Below are 19,840 nucleotides of genomic sequence, written 5' to 3' on the forward strand. Positions count from 1 at the left end.
AGGGAGGTAGTTTCTCAGGAAAAAAAATTGAAAAAAATATCCTATGCCTTTGCGTTGAAAATCCATGATGCGAAGCTCTTCCAAAACTTATAAAAGAGAAAAAAAGTTTACTGGGTTAATTAAAGTTTCAAAGAAAAGAAAAAATTTTTTAAAAATAGGCGGGATTTCCTCTTAAATTGAACTTCATCAAATTTTATTTGTGTTATATATATATATATATAAAATTAAAAAATGATGCTTAATTCTCAAATGCATCATTTAATTTATTTATGATTTAAAAGAAATAGAAAAACAAGGAATTATTTCAGTACCTTTTAGACTTTTAAATTTTGAATTTCTACATTCGAACGTAATTTTTTTATGTGTATCTTTTTAAAGGATGTGAATTGGCTCTAAAAATTCACTAAGTGTTAAATTACAACCAATATTAATTAAAATGAACTGTGCTATATTTTTCAGTGTCTCAGAATAATTACAAAATGGAATAATTTTCAATTTATTAATATCTATAATTACATTTGGGGGAATTTTAGAGGCTACGATGGCCTGGTGGTAAGGTATCAACTTCGGAACCGGAGGATTTCAGGCTCGAGACCCAATTACAACGAAGAACCGTCGTATAAGCGGCTCTGGTGCACGTTAAATCCGCCGGGATCAGACATCCTGTCAATTAACTTCAATTCATTTATCCTGTTAATTAATAACCAATCGCTGATGAAGCGCGGAATTTTGGAGAGTGGGGAGAAGGGCGACAGCTCAGGCGTCGTCCTCGTCGTTCAGGAGCTGTTTAAAATTACGAAGTCCTTCCAAAATAGCCCTAGTGTTACTTTAAAACGGGACATTAATATAACTAAATTGGGGGCATCTGAGATATGGAGACTAGAAACTCCCGATGCATTGACATGCTCTTGCTTCCCTGGTGGTCAATAAGGTCGATTTTACCCCATAATCCCATTTTCAGAAATGGATCATACCTTCGTACTAATAGTCGGCACATGAGGTGCTCATAATGGGGACTATTTGGCGTCGACTTCAGAATCTGATGAATATGAAATTCGATTCGGTCATTCAATCCATCCAGATATTAAAGAGGAGGATAACTATTTGTGGTTGCCAAACATTATAAAAAGAAGCCTCTTAGAGAACAAAATGTATTTACTGCTAAAAAATTTAACTCAAAATCTATTTACTTCTGAAAATTGTTTTGTAAGAAAGTAGCATCAGAAGCTTTTAGCGTCTCATAATTTATTTATTTTTTCCAAATTAAATCAATTCAACTCGAATTATTTTAAGGGCGTGAAAATAGAGTAATTTAATACAAATACGAAACAATTAAAAAAGGAAAACATTCAATAAATATCTTAAGAGTCACAATTAGATCACGTTTGGGTGTTGTAACGCTCATCATTGGGAATTCAATCCAAATTTATGAGTAAAGTTCACACCCCTCAGCTTTGTTCTTCTGAGCATATGTGCCTCCTTGCGTTCATCACATAAAGGAATATTTCTTTAGTCGTAATATTTAAATACCCAATGTATTTTTTTCAGATACCAGTGGCTTCCCTTGGAATGGAGTTCTTGTGAAGTTCGTTTACATGGCTTTCACGGTGAAGTGACAATAATCCGACCCACTTGTGGAAATGGTCTCCAGTACAGGAATCTTACCTGTGTCAGAGCAGTTGGTAAGTACAAGTTCATTATAGTATGTGTGTCAGCGATTGATTTGAATATGTATCTAGAACTCAGAGGTTGCGGCCTCGAAATCCGGTTTTCCAAAATTCTATCATACAATTACTGTCCGAAATCTGAGACTAAGCCTCATTAATATGAATTCGCACTACATACACCATTATGAATGGTTTCTCCGAAACTTTCTCGCATACTCACCAATAAAGGAAAATATTTGGTTTTCATAATTGAAAAAAAAGTCTGTAAAAAATGCTATGAATAATAAAATATTAATATATATTAATATAAAAATATATTAACCTTTAATCCCTTAGATATATATAGACAATCCCTTGATAATCCTTTAACAGGTATGATTCCTCAGGTTTTTATGTTTTATCATGTTCACTTAATTATTAGTATATTTCTAAACACTGTCTTCTTTAATAATACTATGTACAAAGAGAATGCTGGCCATTTTAGAGAAATAGAAATCAATACAATTGTTTACAGTTAATCGAATACAAAAAGTATTAATCTTAAATAAGGCAATAACATGTTAAAATGCATTAAAGTTAACATAATACAGAAAAGATTATATAAAATAAAGCATTAACATATTTAAAAAAACATTGACTTATGAATCTAAATCAGCCATTTATTATAAACGGGACCTCATAATATGAAATGACTTTTGCCTCAAAATACCTATATCCACCCCTGGGTGTATTCTTCGATTACTCCTTGGCGAATGGCGTATTTTAGTTGCATTTGAAAACTATTAAAATAAATTCTGAACTTTGTAAGAGTCGTAGTAATTTTTAGCAATGAATTTGTAGTGATTACCTGACTGAATATTCTATTATATCTCTTACTTTTCCCTTGGTGCTTTGAAAAATAGAGAAAAGACATTCCAAGCTGCATTTAAACTACTATAGACACTACTGAAAAAATTATAGTTGTTTATATATGCACCTACGTATGAACAAGTGGTTTATAATTATTTAATAAAAATGTTTACTTGCAATAGGAGAAAACAGAAGAGCTGGGGAAAATGGGATTCAAATATACAAGACGCCACAAATGTGTGAATTATATGTGTAGCGTAGAATAGTTTTTTATATATATTTAAGTATTGTCGCAAAAATCGTTTCTTGAAATTTAATACAAGGTGGATAAAGGCAGAGGTCGCCTTTTCCACAAAAAATATGAAACACACGCAACAAACGTATAGCTGATCTGTACACAAGAAAAAATATCTGTAGAAATTAATAACACACAAGCAGACTCCTAATCGCTACTAAAATATTAACAATTTCGCTCAGCGCCGTAGCTTAAAGTGGGATACCGCTCCAAAGAAAGAATTAATTTCCATATGAGCGCTTTGCCGGCTATAGGTATCTAACAGAATATGGAATTTTTCAAAAGAATCTTTAGATCTCAGAGTATAACAGAGATAGAACTAGAATTCTTGGATTTTCCAAAACCTTCATTATTGTCATCGTCATTGACCTGGCTACCTCTAAGAATCACTGTAAATATCACATTCTAACCATAAAATTAAATTAATTGGAAAATTGTATAACTAATTCGTAGGACATTTTACTACTTATTTAGAAAGTTTTCACTCTCTTCTTTAATGTAAAATTTCAGCCCGAATCTGAGGTATTCTTAATAATAATAATAAAAAAATCATTTTAATAAAGATTCCACCGTGCCTATCATGCTGCTTAAGGTATCAGTTGTTCTGATTTCAAGTATAGAGGCATTAAAAGCGGTATTATGTTTCATGTAATTATAAAAACAATCGAACCAATTTGACAGACTTCATATTTTTGCAAAGCCTTGTGATTTTTTTTTGTTTACAGGCACGATTCATTCGTAAAATTCTTTTATACTCCACTTACCACATGACAGACGCGTATGTTAGTTCACCAAAACGTACCATGCTATAACTCTCAGTGTATTCATTATAAACAAGAATTTGCAAATTCCTACATTTCTGACGACAAAACAATTTTCCTGCAAGCAGATAATCCGAATTTATATGCCAGAAGGAATGAACCATTTCTTTTTAAATAATACGTTGCTTGCCAAAAAACTGCATCCGTGTATCCATTTGCTTCAGCAATCCGAAACGTACCTTTTACGTGACCGACTTAGCGCCCTTTCCTGCAAAAAGGATAAATGTCCTCCTTCCATTCCGCAGCTCATAACTTATCCATTTCTCACGCGTTAATGGTCGCCCAGGAATAAGTAGCAAAATAATAATGTCCTCCAGGATATCCTGCTGTCTATCGAACTTATTTTATCTTTAAAAGCGTCCCGGGTATCATCAATTTTCAGCCCCCGAAGAGATGGGTGGCTTAGTCCCAAAAATCGAAGTTCATTGATATTTACTGTCGTGGGTACAATAATCCCCCAAATTAAAGTCCGCTGAAAACTCCATAAATCTCTTTTTCCCAGAGCTTTTGTTTCGGGTCGGTGGCAACGGCTTCGTAGACGTGACGTCAATGGTGAAGAGCGGTCTTAATAAACGTGATTCAATTTCATTTTCTGTGCTCTTCTGGTGTTTTTGTTCTTGAGGCCATCCTGGGTTTTCGCGACCCGCTCAGATAGTGATGAGCGAATCTTTCGGATTGGATGGATTTACGTGCATTGCATAGGCAATTTGAATGGATGGAAGGTTTGTTTTAGGTTGAAATCTAACGAGAATTTCTATTTTTTTCCCTCTCTCGATGAAATGATAAATGTATAGTTATTTCGGAGCTGCTGCGATCGGACAGCGAATCAAAAGACAACTAAAAATAAAAAATGATACTAATTTTGAAGTATTTCGGAAGATATTTGAAATGGCCATTAAGAATCCTCCAATGAGAAAATATTTATCTTTTAGTATCTGGGGCAACTTTGAGAGTGATGAGGAAATTTTTCGGATTTATGGGATTTTTCATGTATTGCATATCTAATTTATATGCATTGCATATCTTTTAAACCTGAGTGGTTAATGGAAGATTAAAGCTAACGAAAGCTGTTTTTATTTTATATAGATGGAATGAAATATATAGATATTTCGGAAATGTTATAATTGAACAAAAACTTGAGACAAATGATGATAAAAAATTAAATGATTATTAATAGTTAAAAAGGGGGGGGATTAATTACAATGACCATTGAGAATTCACGAATGAGATGGAAGTCGATGAAGGTTCGTTTTAGGATGGAATCTAAGGGGAATTCATTCCATTCTTGATAAAATAAAGTGAATTTTTAGTGAGTTATTGCCGACGTCCTGGCCTAAGGATAGCGCGTCTTCCCCGTGATCAAGGCGTTCTGGGTTCGAGTCCTGATTCGGGCATGGTTGTTCTCTTCCTTGTGTTCTCTTTGTGAGGTGCTTGAACGAATCCCCCCCCCCCTGTAAAAAGGGGTTGTGCAAGCGAGTGGGTGTGTGCTATCTTCATTTGAGCTGGAAGTCGGACTTCTGCCCTCGGGTGCTCAGGGGTCTTTACCCTCAGAAGCTACTGTGCAAAATTTGGCTTTTGGCTAACTACAAAAAGAATAGTGAGTAATTATTAATTATTTCTTGATAAAATAATTAATTTATAAAATAACTTATAGTAAAATAGTTATTTCGGAATTGATCTATTAAACAGCGTTTCAATAGAAAACTGATAATGAATTATTATTATTATTTTAGGCTTATAGGGATCATTATAATTATTGGAAGTTTTAAGGAATAATTAAAATAGCTATTAATATTTCGTCAATCAGATGGGAATAATTGATTTTTTTTTTACTTTGATGCTTAATAAGTATGTTTTTATTTAGCCCTATGTTTGTACCAAATTGAATATAAAAGATAGAATTATAGTGAACACTCACACGCATATTAGAAACAAAAATAAATAATAATTAGATTTAAATATGCAGTAACAATTTTCTTTCATCCTTCAACTATATATCCTGTATTTTGCTTATTTCATTTTCTTGCATATAAAGCATGAAAAAAATATTCAAACAGTAATATTGCCAAGAATTCTATCTCAAAATTTTGAGAAATCAATTTTTAGCCAACTTGAAAGAAAATGATGCTAAATTAGCATTCATAATTATAAAATAAATATACAGTGCCACATTATAAAAAATATTATTTTAAATAATTATTACACTTGCGTTTTCTCTGAAGTGGGAACCACACCCGTTAATAAATATATTAAGGAATTAAACTTAATATTTTTACTCAACATAAGTGACAGGAACATAAAAGAAATTCCTTTTGTGAAAGTGAAATCGACTTAAATTTAAAAAAAAGACAATAAATCATTCATTTTCATCTTTAAATATCTGATATTCCATATTAACTGTCTTATTAATTTATCAGAAACTACTTAGCAAATCCTGATGGCCTTAATTAAAGTTTTCAGTTTCATTAGTGCCATGAATTTAGAAGTTATCTCAGTCATAAATTCTGACCCTTTCCATCTCCACCAAAATCCATTATGAAGCTACTTAACTTCTTTTCCTTTTTGGGACGATTGAATTTGAAACTATGAAACGTCTGATACCATTTCGCGAATCAATACCAGGACACAGATATAATTAACCTCTTCAGCTCTATTTAAGAAACTAATTTCTTTCATATTAGTAAAAATCGCATTAAATTATCATTAGACTAATGTGATTTCATTTCACGTCTTGTTGAAGAATTACTAATAATTTTCCAAACGCCGTCGTTTTCAATTTAGAATAATATAAGCGAATAGCTGCGCTGTTGATAAAAGATCGGCAGTAATGTGACCACCGAAGGCTATCTCTTGTACAAAATCCATAATAAGACTATTTTACGTTTAGTTCCTTAGTAAAATTAAGAGAAACAAATATGTAGAAAAAAGTATTTTGGAAGATCAAATATGTATTATTTCAACTCATCATATTTAATCTAAATTTAAATTTTATTTAGATGGGACAATTATCAGTTGTAGACTTATACTTCCAGTTACATAAACCTTTCAAATATGGTAAACATTCATGTTATTTTCAAAAATTTCGTTATTTTTTGTAAAATTGATTTTTTTATTTCATAAATACATAGCATAAATGCTTAACTCATTAAAAATTTTATTCTTTTATTTATTTATTTATTTTTGTATAATCGGAAATATATGTGTACGAATGACAATTATGAAAATAAAGCTCCGGGAAAGGCAATATTTTATTATAATTATTTAAATCACTTTTGTATGCTTTTTTATACAAGTTTACAGTTTTTATACATTCTTGGATCGAATTTGGAGCACATGCTCTTCACAATACTGTCAACGTTTCGAAGTCCTAAGGTTAATTAAAAACTAAACTAGTGTGTGAAACTTTACAGTTACATCTTCTGAAAAAATGCATACTCGAAAATAAATGTTGCATTATCTCAAAAATAAATAATAAATAAAAATTACCTTTAAACATATAGTTTGTCTTCTTAAAATGCTTTCTGCAATTTTAATGATTTTATTTAGACTTTAATTTAATAAAAGTCTGTAGCAATGTTTTTATATGATGAAATTAAAATTATTTTCATTGTTAAATCAATCTATTCAACTAAGTTATTTTGTCACTACTAAGATTAAGATAACAAATCTTTTTTTAAATATTATTTTCAAAGTAAAGATCTCTCACTTTCGCTTTATTTCACATTATATGCACTTTTTAATTTCCTGTAATGTGTAATCGACTGATTCCAATAAATTTATATTTTTCAATCTTATGAGATAATAAGATTTTAAATGAATGCATTCCATATTAAAAGTTTAATAGCCAGAATAATCAATATTTCGAATGAGCAAGGTGGTTTGGCTAGATTGAAATGAATGTACAGTTTTTGTTTGAAAGCCACATATGTAATTTTATTTATTTTGCTGCTTTTTTAAAGTTATTGAGTTTTAAGCGTTTATTCGCATGCAGGCTGATAATCTTCTCTTAAATGGATTCAATTAAAAAAAAGACATAATATAAGTTTTAAGGCGAAGACTCGCTTTTAGATGATTATACTTCGGTAAGGGGTGATACGCTGCTATGATGAGCTGCTATTACGTCTCTTCATTCCGCAAAGAATCCGAGTTTACACTATTGCTAAATGTAAACATCTCCTCCTTTCATCTTTCCTCTGAACCCTTTTTTGACTAAATAAGCACCTCCTAACGTATGCGCAAAAGAACAAAGAGTTTTCAAATCCGAGATTGAACATTAGGCGAGCAACTTTAAAATAATAATGATTTATTATATATTAATTTTTCTGATTAATTTGCATAAATAGCAAAATCGAACAGCATCAACTCACTAATTCATTTGTTCAAAAATTGTATGTAGATATACAACTGTAAGAAATATATCACGTTCGATATTTTATCTGTTTAATTGTTTATATATTGATATTGTTCTCCTGATCACCTACTAACTGTTAGACAAACCTATAGAATTCTATAATTTCGGTGTAAATATAGAGTATCATATTTAATCAACCCAATCTAATGGACTTTAGAGTTGTTATATTTAAAAACTAACTTAATTCTAGATTCATTTTTTTTTTTTTTTTTTTTTTTTTTTTGCATCAAAGAGTTCTAAAAGGTGGAAATCCATTAAACTCTCGAAGTCGAATTAACTTTTTTCTTAATTGAATTACCTTTTTTTTTAAAAAACACTGAATATGGGCGAAAGTAAAAATATTGAAATAATATCTGTGAATTCTTAAATTGCAGATGCATTATGGACCCTAGAAAGTGCACATTATGATTCCATTCTTTTAATAAGATGATAAATTATTTTTGCACCGTAGCTTAGTAAGCAACACAGCTTTTTTCAATTTCCCATGTTTCACAAGAGCAAGAAAAAGAAACAATAACATTTTTTAACTATCAATAATAAATATTTCGGAATTTTTTTTCACATCTGATAAAAAAAATTCATGCAGATCATAATATGTGGAACTCTAAACAGTTCAAATTCATTGTAAATAATTTTTTGCATGCAAAACGTCTTAATGGTACCGACATTTACAGTTTAATCTGTAAATGCAGGGTGAATTTATGATAGGTATTTCCGTTTTAGGGCAGTGAAGAGATTTTTTTGCAGGGTAATAAACATCACTGATTCGCCAAAGACATTTTTTTTTTCATACGCTTATTTTCTCATAGTTCGAATTATGTTTCAGCATGAGAAAAATCTCATGCAGTTCGAAACAAGCTGCTATCTTTGCACCTGGATATGTTCAGATAAAAATGAGATAGAAATTGAAATACTAGTTTTCGGCATTTAAACAGAATGTTGTTAATCTGAGCGAGCATATCTAAATTATAAAGTATTAAGTGTTAAAAAGAACTATAAAATGAATCGTCAAGCATTATGGTAACTTTATTAGATAAGGAGTAATTTTTTTAAATGGAAATCTTGAATTTTCCGTTTTTCCCTTTTTATTTGAAATAAATTTTTAGAATTCCTTTTAAGTACAAACTACAAAATAATAATAATAATTTATTGGAAACTTGAAATCTGCATCGGCATTAATTTTTTAAAAGCAGTTCTTAAACGAAAAAAATTATATCGTCGATAAGTCTTTCGTGCCTTTCGATCCGTCAGAATTCGTGAACTGAAAAAAAAAAAACAAAAAAAACCCTCTTCTTTTTAAAGTATTATTCTCCGATTTCAAACCTGTATCATAATGATTGATTTTCAAAAAAAAAAAAAAAGGAATGTTTAATTTGAAAAAAAAAATATTTTATTTTATTGGTTTGACTTTCAAAAATTATTTTAAAAATAATGGTAGCGAGCTTAACAATGATCAAAAAATAAATTCATTTTTTTAAATTGATTATTTGAAATTGTAGAATAATGCTTTAAAAAGAGAGAACTTTTTTTATCTGAGAATTCTAAAGAATGTAAAAGTACTTATAGGCATTTTTCGAAGACCTGGTGTTTTTTTCCTACAAAATGGATATTTTTTAAAAACTAAAAATGCAAATACTATTTGAAAATTTTGCCAGCTATTACCTACTATATAATTTTTACTCGTTATTTATTCCAAATTCTGATAATTTTTGTGAAAATTCTACTGGATTTTCAGTCGTTCCTAGTAATTAATATAGAGGAGCTGAGAAACAAGTATTGCATCATTTCAGTCCACTGTTTATGTTGTTTCTACTCGCATATTCTGCAGACAAAAATTAGATTGCTTCATGTGAACCGGATTGAAACAATTTATAATACATTATTTGTTTTGCCACTTCCGTTTTATTCAAAAATACATTGTCAAAGAAATCTCACAGTGCTCCCACAGATAATCATTACTTGCCATAGAGCTACTGTCACATTTTCATGAAGTTTCCCTAATGATTATGTAGTGAAAAGCTTATAAGCCAGATAACAGCTACGAAATACAAGCAATTGCTTTTGCATTGTGGTCTTGTTACTCGGCTGTGAACCACAAGGTCCCAGACTCTATCCTCGCTCAATTCAATCGACTACAATTACAATAGGGATATTTTTAAGGATGACACAAGGAGATAGGTTGAAATCCAGAATCCTGAGTACATCACTGATAGAAACAACAAGAGAAACAAATCATGATATTCATTTTAATTAAATGTATTCTGCTTCATCGTATCCATGTATAATTTGTTTTGATTTTATAAGTCTTGGCGGATTTTCTTTAATCTTGGCGATTTTGTTGTAGATGTCGTACCCGTGAGTGATGAGAACTGCAGGGAGCCTCGACCGTCAGCAGTTCAGAGATGTGAAGTTCCATGTAGGAGAGACTGCCAGGTGTCCCACTGGTCGCGCTGGGGACCGTGCTCCTTCACCAACAAGAAGAATTTCTACGAACAAAAAGGTAAGCCGAGCAGCTCAATTATATCTGAATGCTTTCTGTAAATAATGAAAATGAAAATTTTTAAAGAACAATTTATTAGTGTATTAAAAAGAAAAAAATAATTTGATTTATTACAAAATTATGAAAGAGGAAAAACTATAATACCCTAAGTTAAAAATGAGAACAAACTTTCACACATATTGCTATAGGACTGGTGTATTGACTACTGAACTGTTGTACCCACTTAAGGACTATATAAAAATTATAAATAATTAAATTACTTTGATAAAATTAACATTTCAATCTCACAATCTCTCTATTTATGAAATCATATTTAATTGCCCACTATTGGCAAAATTTGCGAAGATAGTCAAAAGTAAAGTTTGAGAAACTTAGCTGCTTTTGAATTAGTAGCCTGAGGAAGTAATTTAATTAATAGTAATGAAAACCACCAAAATCTCTCGTGTATATGTTACGGCCAAAGCCCGAAATCGGCAAGATCGCGAATTGGCCGGCCAATTCGCGATCTGGCCAACGTTGCTGTAAACTTACCGGCCAATGTCCGATCTTTTCTTGATTTCGGGCTTTGGCCGGCCAATTCGCGAAATGGCTGGGGACGATTGGCCAAAGTAGAAAGAAAAGAATCAAGAGCACATTGTTTTACACCCTGTTAAAAATGAAGTATTTAAAAATGAGTACTTCTGTGTACTGTTTTTTTTTAAGTGCAACTGTTTCAGAAACGAGTTCAAATGTAAGTGACACGTCTGAGTTAAAAATAAGCTTGTAATATATAAAAATATGATCTCGTGTTATTCTGTTCTCATATTAAAGCCATAATAGAAATTATTCAGTGAACGTGTATACTTTAACAACGTGATAGCGTAAAGATTAGATTTGCGCCCTTCAAAATGAAATAATTATATCTTGAGCAAAGGCGTTGCGTATCATGTATGAATACAAAGGCAAATTGAGTATTCAGTTTTCAATTACCTTTAGGGTGATCCTTAGTCTTTTTCTGCTCCATGGACCTAATGTTAAAGATCCCAGATCACACTGTCTCCCGAAATGTCGCTTCAAAAAATATGAAATTTTTTGCAAAGGCAAATAACAAAAATAAGGGCTAATTAAAACAAATATGAAGGACATATAGTTTTGTTATTAATATCAGTTAAAGACATTTTTTTGTTGGCGCCATCTGTCGAATTTCTCCTACAACATGTCCTTATTTATATTTTATACATGAATGTCATTATATTTATTTACCACTAGTCGCCTTTGGCGACCAGCCGGTTCACCAGTATTAATGATCGCTAAAATTTTCAATTAATGTAAATTGCTCTCTTAGTAGCTTTTTCTGCAAAATATTTTTGAGCTTCATATTTTGGTAGTTATATGATTCAGTCGTACTTTTATGTAGGCCTTAAACAGTTCTGTTTCATTGTACTACTTTCCCTAATGTTCTGTCAGTATCCATAAAATTTCTACTTTAAACTAAAGCGGAAATGTTAAACTGCAATCAATATAAAAGATTTTTTATTAAAGCTAACCATGTCTTTTTTTAAATATGAAAACTGAAATCAGAGTCGTTCAGCAGTGAAATCTGACCGATTTATGAAGTTTTTATGCATCATTTTTATAATCACAGGCCAATCACTGTCTAGAAACCCTGCAGAGGATTAGCGTATCTTCATTGAGACAGTCGGTGAAGTGGTCTAAAATCGCCAGTTTTTATTTATAGAAGTGTGATATTGAAATTTCATTAATCAGTCAGTTTTAGTATGATTTAGTTGGTTGGAGTTCAACAATTTTTATTAAAAATATTGGTGTCTCAAGAATATTTTGTTAAATATGATTCAAAAGATAGAGGACCTATGTAAAAATTTAAAATTCCTGATTCATCGGAGCATTTATTGACTAAAGTTATATTAAATATAATTATTTAGTTAATTTAGACCATTTTGTTAGCAAATGTATGCCCCAAATTAGCTGATGGTAGCTGATTAGAATGATTATCCTAAGTATATTAAACTATGTTTGCCTTAAATTAAATTGTTTTATTGAATTAATAATATAGGTATTGTCAAAGCTCATAGAAAACTTTTCCTCCTTTTACTTTTCAGAAAATATCTTATTTCATTTTTTTTTTCATTTTATACAGACACCTGCAGAAAATTACAATTTTGTTTATTAAATTTGCAATAATAGTTGATTTATTTTTTAATTTAAACTTCTATCAATGTGATGGCAACACGTTGATAAAAGATATATATTTTTTTAATTTGATGTGCTCGTTCAGATTAAATTTTAGCATAATTTAATCTAATCATAATTTATAAATTAAATTTTAAGCTTTAATTAAAAAAAGCTTTAATTTGATGCAAAAATCGATTTTGTGCTGTAATATTTTCTGGTTATAGCGATAAAACGCCGAAATTACGCTTAATTTTTAACTAAAATTCTAATTAAAAATTTTAAAAAATCGCTCCAGGGTGCACATTTCCGAACTTCAAGGTATATATATGCCAAATTTGATAACTGTTTGTCAAACGGTTTGGACTGTAGAGCGCCAACACACACACACACGCGCGCGCGCGCGCACAAACATGCATTGAGCTGTATTTATAAGTATAGATTATCACATCGGACTTTGGCCAAGGATTCCCGGCCACTTCGCGTAATGGCCAGCCAAAGTAGAAAATACAACATTAATTGCAAGTATTTCGGACTTTGGCCAAACCTCTTGGCCAGTTCGCGAACTGGCCGTATTTCGGGCTTTGGCCGTAACATATACATTATATATATTAGAATACAAATCAAGAATAAAATTAATTTTGTATGTTTAAAATCATACACATTCTGGTGCATGTAAGCTATTAAAATGCTTTATTAATCCGGAATTTTATTTTAGATTTGTATTTAACCAAGGCCATTTTACAAACTTTTTAATAGAGATTAAAAGTGTTGGGTGAAAAAAATAGAGTATGACAATCCGTATGAGCTGATTGTAATCTGTTTTTCAGACGATCATCAATAATCATAGATATATCATAATAATCATAGTAAATCCTAATAATCATAGTTAGGCCGATTTTCCATTCGATTAAACTTTGTATTTGACGGTTATTTCTTTCATGTTTCTTATATTCGTTGCTCTCATCTGAATATAGGTTTTGCTGACATGAAGAGTCTTCTTCAAGCATTTCTAATAATATATTGCAGTTCCATTCATTAGCCAAGCGAAACACTGGCGTACAATTATGAAAATGCTCAGTGAGAATGTTTGAAACGTATTTGACAGTTCGAATTTTCTGTGGCGGATTTTTTCACTTTTGATTTTTTTTCATTCTGCAATCAGTAATAAGAACGACTACTATGTGTCGCACATTATAGTTTTATGTAAATGGATGTCCTCTTGTTCGTGATAAAATTGTATTACATTATTAAAAGAAAGAACTAGGGTTCGCCGGATTTAATGGTTACTATTTTTTTGTAAATTAGTTTTGATGGCTCCCTCAAAAAAGTCTTTTTAAATTTCACATTTTTAGGGACATAAAACTCATATTATGGTAGAAGCCTTACACTGTTCTATGCAGTGTACATTCCTTCGATTTTTTTTTTGTCTATAACTTTAAACATCTAATTATATCCCAGGAAAGATGAGCTTTTTCTAACAATTGGTACCTTTTATAATTTATTTTGCTATTTCTTTGTTCCTATGTGAAATTTTGGTTGTAAATACAATAAAATTACAAAATTAAATAAAAAGGGTTAAAAAATAACGACAAAAAATTAGTATCAATGGAAAGAAATTTTTTTGAATTTTAAAATGATATAAAAATCTCTTTTTGTGCCCTAATATTTTCAGAATTTATCTTGAGAGAATGTCAAAATTTCGTTTAATATTTAATTAGATCAAATTCTAATTATAATTTTTTTAAAAATTCTGAAATGTTTTTTTCCAACATCCAAAAATTAAAGTTACCAAATTTGGTATCTCTGGATCAAACAGTTTGACATATAGTAGGCCAACATAAACATATTCACCTTTATTTTTAATTGAAATGCATTATTCCCTTAATACACTTTCCTTTTGTTTTAAATAAATTTTAATTCCAGTGAAATATCACGCTTTTACAGACCCTTGGGCTGCATTTATATGAAATATACCTCGACAAAAAGTCGATAGAACCATGCCATGAATTTATTTTTATGGAAAGACCTTAACGAAAATAATATCCTATTTCTTGCAGTTATGGCGACGAAAACTAATTCCATTCGTGGGCGAGGAGAATTTAGGCTGTAAGAAACTGGATCTCTGTGGAAATAAACCTAATAATAAAAACAAAGAAACAAAACACGCTGCAGATGAAAGCAAATTCTGGAGTTCATCTGCATTTTTAGCCAATTTGAGTTGGGATCGCATTAAGTTAGAAAGCATTTCGCAAGTCGCAAACAGATCTTTACAGTCTTAACTGAGGTGTGTGGTATTGCGAAGGGGAGAAATGTTATAAGATTCAGAGTATTATTTTACTAAACACAGCTTTTTGTGTTTGTTTTTAGAAAGTTTTTTTGAAACTCCGACTCTAGCTATCGAAGATTATTTGTTTTTTTGATTATTCAGAATAGGCTGGAAAAAATTGTAACCAAAATACATATTGAAAATTCAAATAATGGAATATAATGTGATAAATTTCTTTCATATGAATTATATTGCCCACTAAATTTAATTAAATTTAAAAGAAAAGGAACTCTTTGAACTTTTAATTGTCGGTTAAATTAAATTAAAAAATTCTGGAATTCTATTGTGCTTTTGTTAGATTAATATCCCATTTTGAAATTACACCAAGTTTATCTTTAGGACGAAATTCGAAATTTCGAACCACAGTTAATTAATTCGATTAATTAAAAATTAATCGCATTAGTTAAATAAAAATTGTAATAATTAATTTAAAATTTCATTAATTAAAAATAGTTTGCTTATCGATAAATCAATCAACTGCTAAACGACCAACAAAAGTTGGAATTTCGCATTTGATTATAATGTAGACCAAAAGGGCGAGATATTTTTTAAATCCGTCTACTTTACAGACAGCGGTGGACGATTATATATATATATATATGTCTATTCTTTAGTTACTATAATAATAATTTGAATATTTTTACATTTTATTTCCTAGTATTCTTTGATATCCATACAATAAGTCATAAATATCTTTTGATTTATATTTTTTCTCCATATAAAAATAAATTTTACTTACTTTATGCATATTTTATTACCTTATTTTATGACATCCATAAATTTGTGAATATTTTTTGCATTGTTTAACAGAATTATACCCCCTTAACAAGAGGGTTACCCATGTGCTATTTAAAATTTCAAATGGTGAACTGTTCTCGGAATCTTTTGAAACAGCAAATGTGAATCGCATCAAGGCCTTTTCTGTAATTCATTTCCCAAATTCAGTATTTTCCACTTTAAACTATTCACTGAAAATTAATCGTTTCGTACTCATCAGTACAAAAGATACATTCGCCAAAGGTCTGTCTATTGAATACAGCCTTTGTGTCCATCGCGATTCACATGCAACTCTGTTTCAACCACCTTTCTCTATGTTAGGAACAATTATCTCAAATCACCATTCATTTGAAACTGGAAAGGTTCAATGAAGCATTGGTACCTGCTCGTTGAATCGGAATTTAAATGAAATTTAAATCTGAACATGCGTGACCAATTCATTCATCTTTTATTACTAAGCTGTTCATCATTATGTGGACATTATTCATATTCAGATGTATACATTATAGCTTAATAAAGACAGGACATTATAATGGATTCTTTTATCGGTGATGAATAGCAAAGTAAACTTAGGATAATTAAAATTATTTTGGAAAATGGGTGGAGGAAATGCGGGTACCACTACACATGCATTACCTAAGAATCCCTTGATGATTTAATCCGAATTTTCCTGTGAAAATCATTCTGCGCGTTCTCTGATCCTTCATGTTACATTAACTTCGTCATTACTAGTAATACTATAATATATGATTTTGATGAAAATTAGATAAATGTCAGGTTTGTTGTCGTCTGAGAGTCTTGTACTTTATCGAGCAGAAATTTAAAAAGAGAAATCCCATCCAATTCCCATGTTAAGGTTTAACTAAAGCTATTTAACACAATTTAAACACAGACGCAAACGAAAAACGAAAAAAAAAATTACGTTAAAAATAAACCATTTTCCTAATCCTTGCTTTCAGATGAATGCTATTTCCAATTGTAGTAGTAGCAAAATTGCAATTTAAAATTAACTATTCTAACCCATTTCCTTATTCAGAATATTACAGAATTTAAGCCTAGAAACAAAGTTTTTTTTTAACTATCCGGGGAAATATATAGTTAAATGGAGAAAATGAAAAAAAAAAAGAAAAAAAGAATACATTTCTTTAATAATATTAAATTTATTTTCCTTAAATAAAAACCTTTGCAACTTTTTTAAACTTGTATACAAAAGCGCATTCATTTGCAAGCTACATGTATTTGAAATTAAGACCTCCATTCTCGAACAAATTCGAAGCAAAAGCAATTTCGGTCCCTCTATTAACACGCATATCGCTGGTCCGAGTTCTACTATTAGGGTAAAAGAGCAAAATGGGACGCAGTAATCCTCTAAATTACTCTTTTGTAACAACAGAAATTGTCGTAAGGTCCTTGCATGACTTCATTAAGAAGGCTCCAACAAAAAGAAACTAATGTTTCGAATGCATTTATTGTCTAAATACGGATTTTCAACGAATTTGTTTTTGCCTGTCTGCATGCAAATGTGCAATTTTCTACCTGGAGAATAATTTGCCTAATTTTTCTGTGCCTAAGCTTTTGTGCTATAAATGAGCTAAAATGAGAGAAAATATATTTTTTTTTATTGGAGATAAGCTTCTTAAACTCACAGATGCGTTTTCGTATTACCTGCATTTTAATAAAGCTATTTAAATAAAGAAACAGCTCTGACTGTATTTGATGAATTTGACTTATTTAAATATGGGTGTTTTGTTATTATTTTCTGTTTAAAATTGGTAAATTGAATTTGATGCTTTCTTGTGCTTCATTTCTGATCATATATGTTAAATTTGTTGACATAATTTGAGTAATTTCAATATGAAAGCTTCATTTACAGGAATATCAAGACTTTTGTAAATAATTTACTTCATTTGTGTTTTATTTCGGAATCAATTCTCACATGGTAGTTGTCATATGTCTTTTTCTAACATACTGATAGAATCCATTGGAAGGTTTTATGAAGTAAAATCTCAATATTCTTGTAAATAAAAATTATAATCTTATTTTTATACTTCTTATATGTTATTTTCTTGAAAAAATTTCAGTGTTTTTAGATGAAATGCCCTACATGACTTCGATTATTCCTGAAGAAGAGCTTCATTTGCTAGAATCTCAATATTTTCTTATCAATTTTTAAAATTAATATATTTCTAATCTTATTTAACCAAAAGCATAATTATAGTATTAGCAAATATTATCCTGCCAATAGATATAATATTTATCAGGCTATTAGACCGCTTTAAAGTTACAAGTAAGTTCTTTTATAATGTACCTCATTATTTTGAGCCAAAGTTAAATAATGAGTGCTTTGATGGATTCACCACCTCTTCATACTTCCTCAAAGTATTCGCCATGAAATAAAAATGCGCATAAAGTCCATTTTTGTGGGCTCAGAGGCAAAGTTCTGATTTAATCGATCTTTCAATCTAATAGGAAGTCAGCATAATAGTGGCAAAGTTTTGATTTATTCTAGCTTTCAATAATTACCTTCTAAAAGTAGGTAATTACAAATCATTCTTTTTTACAATAATCAAATCAGAGCAACCACTATATAAGGGATATTTTTGAAACGACCTAGTCACTTTTTCAAATAAGGACAATTCAGATGCCACATGCATAACTTCGACTCTATATCAGAAAAAGGTTGATCCTAACGATTTTAAAATATATATGTCATATTTATTAGGTTTATATCTGATGGAATCGATTATGAATCCACACAGCACACCCGCAGATCGTTACAGTGTTCCCTTTTCTTCAGTAACCCTATCAAACAACCGAAATAAACCGCACTGTGGGGGCTCTCTTGGCATTGATCTTGCCACATTAAACTAAAGTCGAATAGTAAAGACGGCATTTGTAACACCACCAACGTAAATGTCATTCTACAGCCGAGAACGTTTGATTCCAACAGATTTAACAAGAGCAAGTGCTGTTTATTAGACGTATCTGTAAAGGAATCGGTTTTGAATCCACTGCCAGCTCGCCCTTTTCTTAGTTACAGTTTACATCCTGTGAAAAATCTTTTGTGATGGATTTTGTCACTTTAAAACTGAGGTTAAATAATAAGGAACACTAGGAACTCCGCCTGACCAAACTTCAATCTCGACGAATATAAGCACCAGTAGTGCTTATTTAGTGAATTTGTATTGTAATAGGATTTTAAGCCCATTCTCTAACATTAGACACTTGGCTCTTTTCTTTTTTTACAGTTAAAAAGCCAAGAAAATTAATGGCAGTACGAGAGCTCTTTTTTTAAAAAATAAACTTGTCATATGAACCAACGTCAAATAATAAGGATGAAATTTAAGACTGCTGTGCAACCTGGTTTTAACCATTGTTCCTGAATTGTTCTCATAACTGAAACTGTACTCGTTAAAAAGTACTCGGGGTTTTTTTTCTTCATATGGCCTGAATAAAATTGGATGATGCGTTCCATTTCATTAAATTTTTATTAGAATAGGATTCCGAGCCCAGTCTCTAGCATCAAGCACCTGGGTTCTTTCTTTCTTTACAATAACAGAAGCAGAGGAAGAAAAATAATGACACTGCGAGGGTCCTTCTGGTGTTGATCTCTCGTCATATTGAAACAATGTTAAATAATAAGGATGAAACTTGAGATTGCAATGGAATCTTCCTTATCGAGCATAATTCGTTTCCAAATCCTAATTGTAATACTAAATACGCGTTAAATGATTAATCGAAAATAGGATAACGCGTTAAATTCCAAAAAACGAATATAATGACAAATTTATATTTTAAAGCACATACATTTTTTACAAGAAAAGTATCTGAAGATATCTGTTCTTGCTTGAGCTTCCAAATTTGGTATAAATCTGTTGTTGTCACAAAGTCCTCCATGTCGAGAGTAATACCACTGGGGGTACTGGATCAAGGGTGATCGTTCAGGTCTAAATTACGATCTGTGGATGAGTGAATGAAATGCGTGAGTGAAGTCCGCCCCGTGAAAAGGGTTGTGATCTGTG

The 19,840-nt window shown here is 30.7% G+C and overlaps 1 protein-coding gene across 1 annotated transcript in view; it reads left to right on the forward strand.

Moving 5' to 3' along the window:
* Positions 1–19,840, forward strand: part of LOC129975377 (thrombospondin type-1 domain-containing protein 7A-like) — a 610,131-nt gene that overhangs the window by 471,979 nt on the left and 118,312 nt on the right. Inside the window, exons 11-12 of the mRNA XM_056088439.1 lie at positions 1,549–1,682; positions 10,388–10,543. Coding sequence (XP_055944414.1) covers positions 1,549–1,682; positions 10,388–10,543 — 290 coding nt within the window. The remainder of the gene's footprint in view (positions 1–1,548; positions 1,683–10,387; positions 10,544–19,840) is intronic.

This window comes from Argiope bruennichi, chromosome 7, assembly GCF_947563725.1.
Source record: "Argiope bruennichi chromosome 7, qqArgBrue1.1, whole genome shotgun sequence".
Classification (NCBI taxonomy): domain Eukaryota; kingdom Metazoa; phylum Arthropoda; class Arachnida; order Araneae; family Araneidae; genus Argiope; species Argiope bruennichi.